At 32.5% G+C, this 14,089-nt stretch overlaps 1 protein-coding gene across 1 annotated transcript; it reads right to left on the minus strand.

The window, feature by feature from the left end:
* Nucleotides 1–1,095: 1,095 nt before the first annotated feature.
* On the minus strand, nucleotides 1,096–5,438 carry LOC141623543 (ACT domain-containing protein ACR4-like). The gene is made up of 7 exons (XM_074439643.1): nucleotides 5,122–5,438; nucleotides 4,935–4,980; nucleotides 4,558–4,672; nucleotides 4,340–4,407; nucleotides 2,470–3,072; nucleotides 2,016–2,120; nucleotides 1,096–1,934 (listed from the first exon to the last, which is right to left on the minus strand). Exons 1-7 carry the CDS (start codon nucleotides 5,193–5,195, stop codon nucleotides 1,590–1,592), a joined length of 1,356 nt encoding a protein of 451 aa, XP_074295744.1. The 5' UTR covers nucleotides 5,196–5,438; the 3' UTR covers nucleotides 1,096–1,589.
* Nucleotides 5,439–14,089: the final 8,651 nt, after the last annotated feature.

Below are 14,089 nucleotides of genomic sequence, written 5' to 3' on the forward strand. Positions count from 1 at the left end.
CTTTTATATATTATATAGATAGATTTGACAAAACACAATAACCTACCTTTTTTTCACAAAAACAAAAACCTACCTTAAAAGATAATGCGGGTTTTTACCATATCAGTTACTTCAAATGGTAAAAGCTCTCTCTTACTCAAATAATAAGAATGAAGGTTCGATTCTTATCCATAACATTGTGCGCTCATTTAGAATGAAAAAACAAAAAACTTATAAAAAAAATGTTATACAGTAGTTGAATTAATGGAAGATTTTGTGGTCCTTTGTCGTATATTCTAGTAATGGATTCCAAATAACCCAGATTTGATTGTTTATAGAATACGACTGCTGGAGTGCTGGGGTATTTCTTTTAGCAATTAGTCTTGCTGAAGACGGGTCGGAGCAAGTGACGGATAATGCCACTCACAAAACGGATAGGGGGACAAGGTGGGGGCACCCCCATGTGCTTCCCTCTCTCCTCTATTTGGGTCATTTGTGAGGGAAAATGGTATCCGTCACTCCAAAGTGACGGATACGTGCCGTCACAAATGAGATTTTGTGTTCTTTTAGAATCTTTTCTAAAGTGCCTCTTTTACTACTTGTATAATTGTACACAAATTCTTGTTTGTGACGGCACATATTCGTCACTCTTGAGTGACGGATACCATTTTACCTCATAAAGTACCCACTTTTTCTCTCTCTGCAATACTATTTATGTGATCCCCTTTCTCCACTAACCCATTTTGTTACCATTTTATCTCACAAAATATCCGCCATAAATGGTAACCCATCACAAGGGAGACCAATTGATAATTGTATTGTACAACAGTTGTTTATCTAAAATACCCTACAAAACATAAAATACTCAAGTATTACTGCACTGTATTTGATTTTTGTTCAGTTAAATTCACTTCAGTTCAAATCCGCAATAACATAAAATATCACATGCGCTTTAGACCATCCCCAAGCTAAAGCATTGCGTAACAGTCTCGTAGAAAACATTTTTGGGGAAGGAAAACGAGCTATCAGACATCATTAACTCGGTAACATGGTCGTCAATAGTAACCTGACCAAAGGGTTTGAACACGTCCCCATTTACCATTTTACCCCCTAAAGTAATTAAAAGGAACAGTATTATTAAGAAGTGATGCATTGAAATAAGCTAGTGCTTACGCTGATGAATGTGTAATTACAGTTTCCTTCCTAACTAAAGGAAGAGAGTGCAGAAGGCACATATGTACTACAAACTGCAAATACTAACCAAATGTGTTTGGTGTGGTGGTTGCCCACCTCATCCCTTAACCATGAGGTCAGGGGTTCGATCCCTGCCAATGGGAATGGAGCAAACTCTTTGGCCAGCCGTTTACCTCTTCGTGAGAGCACGCGCGGCGAGGGGATTATACACTGTTGTCGACGGTGGACACCCCGGTTTACACCAAAAAAAAAAAAAAAAAAACAAACTGCAAATACTATTTACAATGTCGATCATTGCGCCGTTGATGTGGTGGACCGACTACCGAGGAAGGAGCTTCAGCTCCAAACCTCTTTCATCCAGGCAGATTGACCCTTCAAAGTACATGATGTTACACTTTAACAGGAAGGGTGCTCGCTCAAGAATATGACTTTACGAGCCCCAAATGGTAGAGGAATTTCTCCGACCTTGATTTGAACAGAGTACCCAGTGAAAAACCCCCACTTTCTTGAGGCGGCGATTTTGAGTAGTCGTCTTGTTTTACATGGAGAATCGTCTTCCCTATCTCATTTCTCACTGCTTCGATCGTTTCACTTTTTACAGGATACCCCGAGGAATCGATCACATAGAATACATTTACAGCTTGGGATCCCCGGGTAGTAACCTCAGCTCGAGTCACCGACAGCCCATTCTCTCTGAAAATTCTGGTCACGTCTGAGAGCAGCCCAACCCTATCCTCGCTACATAACTCCAATCTTATCCCCTATACCAGTATCACTAAGTTTAACGGGGCATAAACAATAAAATATAACAAATTTAAAACAATGGATGTCACAAAGTTTACCTCGGAAGTTCGCCTTTTAATAGCTGCCTCTAGGCAATGAATTAGTCGTTGCCTCTCTGCTTCTGAGCTAATGGGGCATCCATCTATGTGTCGAATAAAGTACTCCTGTTGAAAGAAAGATTTTGATCAACTACCATACAAAGTTTTGACAAGTATACTCAACTCAAAACCACATAATAGGATTTGTACTAAAGTTAAATAGGTTACACAAAAATTTGTATGGAACAGTATGGCACAAAAGTTTTCCTCAAGATTACTCCCTGACACAGAATAGAACAGGGCGCCAATAGTATTGGTATTAAAAAAGTAATGTAAAATAGTGGATATTGAACGTAAGTGAGCATTAAAAGACAGTAAATTATAAAGAGCGAAAGTCTGAGAAGGCAAGTGTGAGCTTGAGACGGCAAGTAATTCATAAGCGGTGACAAAAAATAGCATGAGCATTGAAGACTACCTGATAAGCCTCAGGTCCTTCAGCTATGACTGTAGCATGATAAACCACGTACTGCATATCTGTCAATGTGCAAACAGCATCAAATAAGAGCTTAGGCCTATCTGCACATCTCAGGTTGACAGCTGTATACCCTTTCTCCGAGCAATTTTCCACTGACACCAGAGGTTTACGCGGTTGGTAAGCTGAACTATCATTGCAATTAAGGTTCGTGACATCATAATCTCTATCAGCATACATCATCTGATGTAACCTCCTCTCAGTATGTGTACCCCCAACAGAAACTGCAGTATTAGCACTCCTTTTGTCCCGATCCCCCATTAGCACCGACAGCAAAAGATGTTCGATATGAGCAAGGCGAGCAGGATCGTCAATTGGGAACCCTGTGGCCTCATCTGTGATATAAACAACTGATGCCATTCGAGAATTGTGGGTCCACACCTCAGATGCCACCACATTACACTTGTGGTCCGTAAGGACTGCGAAGATCTCTGAGAGCAAACCGGGACGATCCCTTCCGGTTAGTTCTATAGTTGTGTGTTCCACAGCAGACTGGACTCCTACTGATCTCTTGGACCGGAAGCTGCGTGTTCTTGGGCCTAGTGACTACAAACAAGTAACAACACTGTTAGTTTTTCATATTTTAATATTTTCAAACTTGATATTTATTTTCCGGAAAGTATGCTGCATGACTACATAAATCCAACCCCCTACAAGCAGGAGTCACTATGGTAATATTACAGCATACACAAGCCTGAATTTAAGCGCATACTTTGTTTGAAACTATTGCCTTATGCTTCACCAAGATTACACCAAGAATAAGACTTCACTAGTTAACTTTATGCTAATTAGAAGAAATCTTCCGAGACTAAGCAAATTGTATCCAACAAAGTCCAAGCGCTCACATGCAACCCTCTAAGAATAATTAATTATCTTGACTGGTAAACCAAATTAACCACTCAATTAGGAGAGGAATGGCTCCACCACTGCACTAACTATGAATTTTTCAAAATAAGACTTTGCTACATGCATCATGGAAATGCAAGTACATAACAATTACTTCTTAGAAGCAAACTCCAAAACGGATCGTTAACCCAACATTTAAACTAATAAGGAATAGAAAACTTTCAAATGAAGAGTTCATTTTCAATGTGAAATACTGAAATCCTCGCTCTCCGTCCCATTCGTGAATTCATAAATGCTTAATTACGGAGAATTTTCTTAGCTAAGCAAGTCCAAATCAATTGTTTACATTTACATTTTTTCAAAAAGAACTTTTGTACAAAGCTAAACAAATGAGTGGGACAAGTAAATAACTTTTACAACCAAGTCCATCATGAATCTTCCCAATCTCTTCTTTTTTCATTTTCATTTTCATTTTTTCCCCCAAAAGGGCACAATTATATATGAGACGGTCTCATAATTAATTGTACGCTGTTTGTCACGTGAATAGTCTACCTTTACTTTGAGAGGGGATCCTCTCCATTTCCTTCCATTTCCTCTAATAGAACAATATTTAATCATTATCCACTCTCAACCTTTTCATTCATTCAACTGACCATTAGATCGTTTTGAGACGGAATCTAGACCATTAATAGGAAATGGAAGGAAAAGAAGAGAGGAATAAATGGAGAGAAACTCAATTGCTTTACTTTGTCAGCAGAAAATAAAACAAATATAAACTATTGACACTGACGTACTGCTACTTTTGTCTTATTCATCTCACGTGGGCATATTTGACCCGTCTCAAGTTTAATACGGATTTACCCGTCTTAAATAATATAAGCGGTTTTTCATAGAACTTAACGTGAAAAAAAAAAGAAAAAAGAAAAAAAAAAGGGGGGGGCACATATTTCAAAAGCTTTAAGTAAACCTGTTGAATTCTTTCTGCAACATCATCTTCAGAAAGTTTGTTCCCGTGTTGATCCGTGACATGAAACACTACAAAACAATAAGTCAAAAACTAAATAAAATAAAATCTAATTAGTTGACATGTAACATCACAATTAATCACGCCAATTACAAGTTAAGAAGCAATCAACTACTGAATAAATTAATTAATTTAAAATTTAATAAAAAAAAAATAGTTACCGTCCATAAACCACTCTCCATCAGATGAAATATAAGCTCTTCTGATGTGTAAGTTCATGTCATTTAACACCTGAACTACCTCCAACAAACTACCCCTCTTGTTTGCGCTATCGACCTGTCATTTTGTAATTTGTCAATTAAAATTATTAGTAAATAGAAAAAAAATTAATTGATTCCAAAATCGCAACATTACTCCAATCTTTCAATGGCTCCCGCAAATTGCAAAGTAAGGGGGTCGGGTATACGCAGCCTTATCCTTGTGCTAGCAACACAAAGGGGCTGACCCAAAATGAAAAATGGGTCGACAACTATTGAATACTCCTAATAATCAATAACCCCTCTTCCACTTGATTATATTAATTGTCAAATATAATTACCTTAATCAATGTGGTATTTCGGCTGGAGTTATTATCAACCGTGACCCTGAAATACCCAAATCATCATTAGAACAATCAAAAACCAAATTCAATGAATTTTCTTTTTAGAAAATGAATCAAACCCATTTTAATTAAAGCACAAAAATCATGGGTTTGAAAACATAAACAAGAAATATAAAAATTGGACCTCGGTGGATTCATACGCAGGACGAACTTTTGAAATTCGTCGTCAACTTTGAGAGATTGCATCCAACAATCCATATTGTGTAGATTCAATTCGTGAATCACAGTTGACTAATCAAATGAGAAGAGCGATAGAAATGATGAAATTAAGATTTTTGTGTGATTTATAGGCTATGGATTTTGTATGTGTTTGATTTAGGGAGTGAAATGAGAGAGGGAGAGGAGTGGTGGTGGGTGAAGAGTAGGGAGTATGTGTGGGTGAAAAAAGAGAGACGAGATTTGGGAAGGAAAAAACAAGTGGTCAGATTTGTGATCAACTTCAAAATAAAAAATTAAATGGATGTTTGGCTTTTGAGTTTGGCCAAGAGTTTTCCAAGATTCTCCTACTACTAAGAGAATAAAAATTCTTAGTAGTTTTCCCGGCTAAGAAAATAACTCTTAAAATTATACATGGAAAGAATATTACATTTGTATTTTACCTATTTTACAAGAAACAATTATTATCCCTAATTTATTATACAATCATTTCCATAAATGTTATCTTTCATCCATTACACTTTAAAGTTACGCAAATCTCCTTTTTATATTATTCATCATCAGTTAAACTCTAAATATGATTTTCTAAATGAAACAAATTTTTATGTATTTTTTTTATTAAAAATAAAAAATAAAAATAAAAATATTAGTTAATTATTTGTAAATTGTCTTTTTAAACGCGTAGTATACCGTTTTTACATATTTTCGTTATAAGGTAATACACATTTTAATTAGATCTTACATCACTTAAATTCATTTTAATGTCATATCATGTAACGATATAACATTATAGTGTTATTTTTAACAGTAAAGTAAAAATAGTTTGAGACAAAAATAACTTAACTTAAAGTGTCCTTTGATGGTAGTAAACTTTCGTTTTCTACCTCTTACTAAGATTATATTTAGTACTCCGTACATTATAATATTAAACTGCAAGTATAGTTAATTTATACAATTAATTTAATAAGAAAGTTTCTTTATAAAATAAATCTAAAAAATATCGTGCTGTAGCACGGGAACTATACTAATACAATAACTAATTAAAGAACAATCTGGAAATTCACGTGATACTCGTATGATTTACTCCCTCCTTTTGTCTAAAATCTTTTATCCAACTTTTTAAACTTCAAAATTTTAAGAGGTCATATCTCATGTTTACAGCTTTAGAAAATGATTTTTTTATTCAAATCGATAATTTTTTCGAGAGTTACGATTTAAAACAAAAAAAAAATTTGTCATATTTGGATCCCGTGTCTAGGAGTTTTTGTATGTAAATTTTTTTACCGAACAAATTTTGAGTGACCCAATCTCTTGGTCACCACTCACGAGTTCCAAACTCGTCAAATCTTTTTTTCCAAATCGTAATCCTCGAAATGATGACCGATTTGAAAAAAAAAAAGTCACTTTCTAAAATCGTAAACAAAAGTTATAACCTTTCAAAGTTTTTCAGATAAAAAAATTGGATATTTTGTGCAAAGTGTCAAACCTCAAAGGATACGCGTGAATTTTCCGTGATATGATTCTTATTTTGGATTTTGTGGTCAAATATTTTAGAACTTAACCCACCATATAAAAATATCGAGAAAAAACTATCTACCTTCTTTTTAAGTCTTTTTTTCCGACCTTCTCATTTGATACATGATTAAAATTATAAATTCATATATTTATTTTACCTAATTTCTAGACATTTTTGCGAGGAAAGTAAACATTACTTTATGCTAATGCGAGAGGAAAAGGTTAGAAGGAGAATGTTTATGGCATTCCTCAAAATATTAAAAAAACTCTACCTGTCGTGGTTATTTGTTTATCTTTTCTTTTGGCACAAAGATCAAAGAGAGAATGGGAGACCATTTGTGGTTGCAACTAATAGATGACAATTAGACAGCCGTACATTCGGATAATCAAATTACTCATTAAAAACCTTCTCATTATAGAAAGCCAGTAATGAATGAACATCCAAAAATTAAAAACAATAAACAAATTATAATTTTTGTTAAATATATATTGTTATTTTTTCATAATAGTACATTTCAAGAAAAAAATTGTATATCTTATCTGGGTTGAAACACTGTGGATGCGCCACGTGGCGTTTCAACCTTAATTACCATAATTAGTTACAGCTGGTCATTTATTACGAACGTAATAAATGCAGCATAAATCTCATCAAAATATTAATTATAGTTTAATAAATGTTATTAGAAAATTATATCAAATAATTACGGTTGTTTGATTCTAAATTTATCAAAAAAATATTTTGACAAAAATTCTAAAATGTAAATCATTGCGTTTATTGCGAAAAATGCTTTCAATAGAGTATAATTTTCATTATATTTATTGAAATATTTTGATATGTATAAATGATTAAAGTGAGTGTCTCACAATGCTTTACATTTACGTAAAAAATATTTTGAGAAAATTATAAAACCTAGACCATTAAATCCATTAAGAAAAATATATTTGGAAAATTCACTGTATTTATTACAAACAAAAGTTAAAGTTCACTACTAAAAGATAAGTTTTAATAGTGTGAGAATGAAAAAATTATATTGCAACAAATTAAATACACATGAGATTTTGAGAGGGTTTAAAGAATGTGATAACGAGTATGTATGTACACAGTGATCACGAGTGCATTTCAATAATCAAAACAAAAGTAATGATTATTAAGTACAATAGTGTTATAAACGACATGAAAAAGTAGAAAGCATATTACATTTTTCTTTAATATTTTCAATTAAATATGTATACGTCAAATATAAAACGACATTGATTATGGCTAACTAGATATTACTTTTAGTTAAATATTTATATGTAACTCCGTATTTTTTAAATACTTTGAACTTAAACCACAAAAAATAATATTTGATAATGTTCAACCTATTTTATTTATAGGTAAAATCTTAAACATCATTATATATACTCTGTAGTTGTTGCAAAAAAAATGTGGAAATTTCTAATAGATATTTTTGACACATAACATATGCAGGACACAACCAAAACATTCGAATAAATTTAGTTTGGACCTGATATATTTGATCCATAAATATCACACTGTATACATAAAAAATCGAAAAGTGTCTAAAATTATATTCATATAATTTTGAACATATATTAACTAATTGGGAGCATAATTCTAATTTAAGAACTTAATGTTGATTGTTACATTATTCGAATATATTTTATTTTAATTTATATGATATATGATTAGTTACAATATTATTTATAAAACGTTGATCATGCAAAACTAATTATCACTTATTACTTACTCCGTATAAATAAAATTGTATGTATTTTATTTTAATACATTGAATTTAAACCTTAAAAAAATAAGATTTTAGAAAGATTAATTAATTTTATTTATAAACAAAAAATTTAAATGTCATATATATATATATATATATAGAATTAGGATCAAATGAGTCCACCTCCCTTAGGTGAGTCCATAAGTCCTAATTCTGGCCATTAGATTTTAACAAAATCAAAGGTCAAGATTAAATCTCAAATCAGAGGTCCTATATAAAACAACAACCAAACCCTAAATTTTTCATTTTACCATCTCCCACTTATCTTTCTTCCTCCCTTTCTCTCTCTACCTCCCACAGCCACAACGTCCTCCGCTCCCGCCACACCCCTGCCTCCGCCGCCTCCACGCCAACACTCCCTCGCCGCCTCCACGCTCCATTCACGTATCGCCGGCCCACCACGACCTCTCCTTCGCGCCTGCCACACCCACTGCCGCGGCCTCCTCTTTTTTTCTCATTTTTTTGTTGGTTGTTGTCACGGTGGCAGATAGGGGGTGGTAATGGTTGTTTTGTTGTGGTTTTGTCGGTAGTTGGCATGTTGTCGGGGTGGTTGTTGCCGCCTCTACTCGTTTTTTTTTTTGGATTTATGCCGTGGTGGTTATTAGGTGTGCCGCCTATCTTATTTTTTTTTTTTTTTTTGGATTTGTGCCGTATGTGGAGGACGGTGTGATGGTTATGGTGTGGTGCTCGGGTGGTGGCAGTGGGGTGGTGATGGTGGTTTTCAGTTTTTTTTTTTTTTTGTTTTTTTTTCCAGATTTACGGCATAGTTATGGTGGGATGGCTATGGTGTGGTGGCTGTGTGTGGAATCGTATGTGGAGGACGGTGATGGTGGTCCTGTGTTTGTGGGTCGTTTGTGGTGGAGGGAGGCCGTGTTTGGTGGTTGTTTTTGGCGGCGGTGGTTGTCGTTTTTTATTTTTATTTTTCAGATTTTTTTTCTGTTTTTTCCTCCTTTTGCGGTGGTGGATCTGGGTGGTGTCATGGAGGCGGTGGGGTGCTGATGTCGTGGTGGGGCTCGTGGTTGGTGTTGGTGGTTGACGTTGGATGGTTTAAAGTCACACAATTCATCTGTATTGAAGTTACATATTCAACTATTAAAATTACATAAAATACATATATATAAAATCTCACTTAGATATTAAAGTTTCATTTGTAGACCATTGAAGTTTCATTCGTAGACTATTGAAGTTTCGTTTATATGGACTAAAGTTACGTTTTTATGGACTAAAGTTGCGCTCCTATGGACTAAAAGTTTGTTGATATGGGACTATTATATTTGTTAAGGACTTAAATTTCATAAATTCAAATTATTATAAAGTTATAATCTTAAAAACAAATAAAGTTTCAAAAACTATGACTAAAGTTGCCAGTGTAAAACATTAAAGTTTTATTCATAAAATTAGAATATTTACAAAGAATTTAAAATTAGAAATTGTTTAAAAATATTAAAGTTTCAATTTTTTAGCATTAAAGTTTTACTCGTAAAACATTAAAGTTATATTTATAAATCTGTAAAATTAAATAAATTCAAATTTTTATATAAAAAATTGACTAAATAAATTAAAGTTTCAATTTTTAGCATTAAAGTTTCACTCGTAAAACATTAAAGTTACATTTATAAATCAGTAAAATTAAATAAATTTAAATTTTTATATAAAAAATTGGCTAAAAAAATTAAAGTTTCAATTTTTAGTATTAAAGTTTCACTAGTAAAACATTAAAGTTATTTTTATAAATCAGTAAAATTAAATAATTTCAATTTTTTATATTAAAAATTGTTTAAAAAAATTAAAGTTTAAATTTTTAGCATTAAAGTTTCATTCATAAAACAATAAAATTACACTCAAAAATCAATTTTATAAATTTAAAATAAAAAATGGTAACATAAATTTTAATTTTTATATATAAAATGACCTTAAATATTAAAGTTATAATTTTAAAGAAATAAAGTTACACTCATACATTAAAGTTTCATTTTTAAAACATTAAAGTTTTCATCTTAAATTTTTAAAATCTCAACCATCAATTTTAGAGATCAATGGTTAGGATTAGGACTTAGTGGACTCACCATTTTTGGTGGACTCATTAGAACTTGCCTCTATATATATATATATATATATATATATATATATATATATATATATATATATATATATAAATAAATATATATAAGCTGGGTTGAAACTTATTTGTGGATGCACCACGTGTCCTATACAGCCTTAATGACAAGCATTAATTACAGCTAATTATTTAATATGAACTGAATAAATGTTGTATAAATATCAACAAAACATTAATTATAATTTAATAAATTTTACTATAAAATTACATTAAATAATTATGGTTATTAGATTCTAAATTTATTAAAAAAATATTTTGATAAAAATTCTAAAATATAAATATTTACCTTCATTGCGAAAAATGCTTTCAATTGAGTACAATTTTCATTATAGTTATTGAAATATTTTGATATTTAAAGATGATTAAAGTGAGTATCTCACAACGTTTACGTAAAAAAAGTTTTAAGAAATTTATAAAACTTATACCATTAAATCCATCAAGAAAAATATATTTGGAAGAGTTATTGTATTTATTAAAAATTAAAATTAAAATAAAACACCTAAGAGATAAGTTTTTATAGTGTGGAAATGAAAAAAATTATATTGCGAAAAATTGAATTCATATGAGATTTTGATAGGTTTAAATAGTGTGATAACGAGTATGTGTACAAGTATGTATGTACACAGTGATCGCGAGTGAATTTGAATAATCAAAATAAAAGTAATGATTATTAAGTAAAATAATATAATAAACGACATGAAAAATTAGAAAACACGTTACATTTTTCTTTAATATCTTAAATTAAATATGTTTACGTCAAGTATAAAATACTGATTATGACTAACTAAATATTACTTTAAGTGAAATATTTTATATGTTATATTTTAAATACTTTGAAGTTAAACCTCAAAAAAAAATATTTGAGAAAGTTCAACCTATTTTATTTATAGGTAAACTCTTAAACATATATAGTTGTTTAAAAAAAACAAAAGGTGCAAATTAATTTTTTATAGATATGTTTGACACATAGCAGATGCAAGACACAATCAAAACGTTTAAATAAGTTGAGTTTGGAGTTTTGGACCATATATGTTTGATACATAAATATCACACATTACACATAAAAAATTAAAAGTTACATAAAATTATATTCACATAATTTAGAACAGATATTAATTGATTTGGAACATAAAGTATCGTGAAATGATATAATTTGAGAACTTATTGTTGATTGTTGCATTATTCGAATAAATTTTATTTTAATTAATATGATATTTAATCAGTCACAAATTTATTTATAAAACGTTTATCATGCATAATTAATTATCATTTATTAGTTTTAATTAGAATTGTATGTATACTATTTTAAAACATTGAAGTTAAGCCTAAAAAATTAAATTTGAGAAAAAATAATTTATTTTTAGTTATAAGTAAAAATATTAAAGGCTATATACTCTGTATGAATTATATTATATTTCTTCAATTATAATAATAAAATTTTAAAACAGGCCGCGCGAAGCTCGAGATACTACCTAGTATATATATTTTTTGGTGCAGAGAGAACACGCTATATAAAAATGCAAAAAAAAAAAAAGAAAAAAAAAACATGGTTAAATTAGTGACTAGGGATCACGCAAAATTAAAGAAGAAGCTCATTTTAAGAAGAAAAGAGTATCGACAACAAGCGGAAATGGACGATGACGGTGAAGGCGTGGGAGTTAGTTTCGGATGTTGGTGAGTCAAATTTTGGTGTTCGAGGTGGTTGTTTTGGATGTGGAGTAGGCATTTCGAAGAATGGGGAAAGGAACGAGAGGGTTATGCGGTAGGAATGGCAGAGCGAAAGATAGATGTCGGAACGGGTGATGGCAGTGGTGTTGACTGGGTTGGGCGCAATGTTTTGATAACATATTATTATTTAACAAAAACTTTTAATCTTTAATGTTTTGATTTTTTAGGAGGATTATATGGGTGGGACCGAGAACAAACCTGCTAAAAAGATCAATAATGAGATTTGGTATGACTTGGTGGAAGGGTACAAAAAGGGATCCATGTATGTCATCGAAAACGCACATAATATGTTCTATGAAATCCCAAGAGCAAGGTCGTCTTCAATGCACAATCAAAGCTACATGCCGGGGATTGTAAGTCAACTACAATCCCATCTTGATGAAGAAAGGATAGCAAATGCCGCAAAGGATGAAGACATATAGCGAATGAAAGAAAAATTCGACATGATGAAAGTTCTTTTCTTCTTTTGCAACCCCGCTTCTTCGCCCTTTCCCAGACCCTAGATATCCCTTTGGAGGAGGCGTTACTGGACCGGGGATAACTTTCCGTGTAATTGATAGTTAGGTGTACTGTACACTTGGTTTGTAGAACTTGAATTAGATTCAAAACTTGGTGAACATGGTATTGTAACTCGGATTTGGCCTTATTTTATATATGAGAAGTTGGTATTGTTCAGGTTGTTGTTGATGGTGTTGTTGATGTTGGTGTTGCTGGTTTTGTACGGTTTTATGCAGGTTTGGTAATTATTAAGGACATAGGAAACCAATTTTTTCTACCAAAATAACAATATATTTAGCGACTGACATGTATCTTTGGTCACCACTTTCAGTCACCAAAACATAGCACCCATTAACCCAGCCATGGCTCCCAGTCAAAAAGCCGACTGAAACTCAGTTTGCGACTTACTATCAATTGCCAATTTGGCAACTGAAGGAAAAAACTGTTGTCAAATTGGAAACTAAAATAAGCTCTGGGAGACTGATTTCAGTCGCGAATTGGCCAGTTTGGCGACTATTCTATGGTCACCAATTTAGGTGCCTGAAATCGGTCGCCCGATTCTAAAAAGGCGACCAGACCTTGCGACCCCGTGCGGATAACCATTGTCAATCGCCAATTACATTTGGGCGACTGATTTTAGTCACCCGAGTCCTCAATTCTTATAGTTATCAGAGCAATTGTAATACCCGGTTCTTTTGAGACTTATAAAGGAACCTTGGGATGTGTGAGAAAACCATTATGCTTGACGAGAGGCTACTTGTGAGTAAGGTATGACCATGCGGTAGCCAAGTGTAACCAATACTAGACCTAGTGAGTGCGCAATGGACCGAGTAGGTGGAAGTCGACCGAGTACGACTAGTACTCGATCGAGTGAGTGGCACTCGGCCGAGTGAGTAACACTCGGCCGAGTAGACTCAGCACTCGACTGAGTGTAACTGATTATTAAGCGGTATAACCTATGACGGATCTATGTTTCACATAACCCTAACTCATTTCCATCTTGTTTCTAAAGCCTTCAAACCCTTTCCCATCACTCTAAAACTCCCCTAAACCTTTCATCGTGGACTCTAAGCTTGGATTTGAAGATGTTCTACGCTTGTTCTTCTTCTTTTTCCTTTCACCTTGTAAGTAAGATCCACCTTTTCTCTTTCTTTTGTTTTAATCCTAACTTTTAGGGGGTTTTATGGGAGTTATTAATTAGTTATTATTATTAGTAATATGAGTAATTAAAGGATGATAATAAAAGAGGTTTTGTAAAGTATATAGGATGTATTGTGAAGGTTGTTATG

Source organism: Silene latifolia, chromosome X (assembly GCF_048544455.1).
Source record: "Silene latifolia isolate original U9 population chromosome X, ASM4854445v1, whole genome shotgun sequence".
In the NCBI taxonomy this organism is placed as follows: domain Eukaryota; kingdom Viridiplantae; phylum Streptophyta; class Magnoliopsida; order Caryophyllales; family Caryophyllaceae; genus Silene; species Silene latifolia.

What these genes read in the sequence shown, in the direction of transcription:
- LOC141623543 (XM_074439643.1), bottom strand. Translation starts at nt 5,195, where the DNA reads ATGGATTGTTGGATGCAATCTCTCAAAGTTGACGACGAATTTCAAAAG. An exon ending in GAAATACCACATTGATTAAG is followed by an intron (nt 4,673 to 4,934) that starts GTAATTATATTT and finishes ACAAAATGACAG; the next exon opens with GTCGATAGCGCAAACAAGAG. An exon ending in TTGCAGAAAGAATTCAACAG is followed by an intron (nt 3,073 to 4,339) that starts GTTTACTTAAAG and finishes ACTTGTTTGTAG; the next exon opens with TCACTAGGCCCAAGAACACG.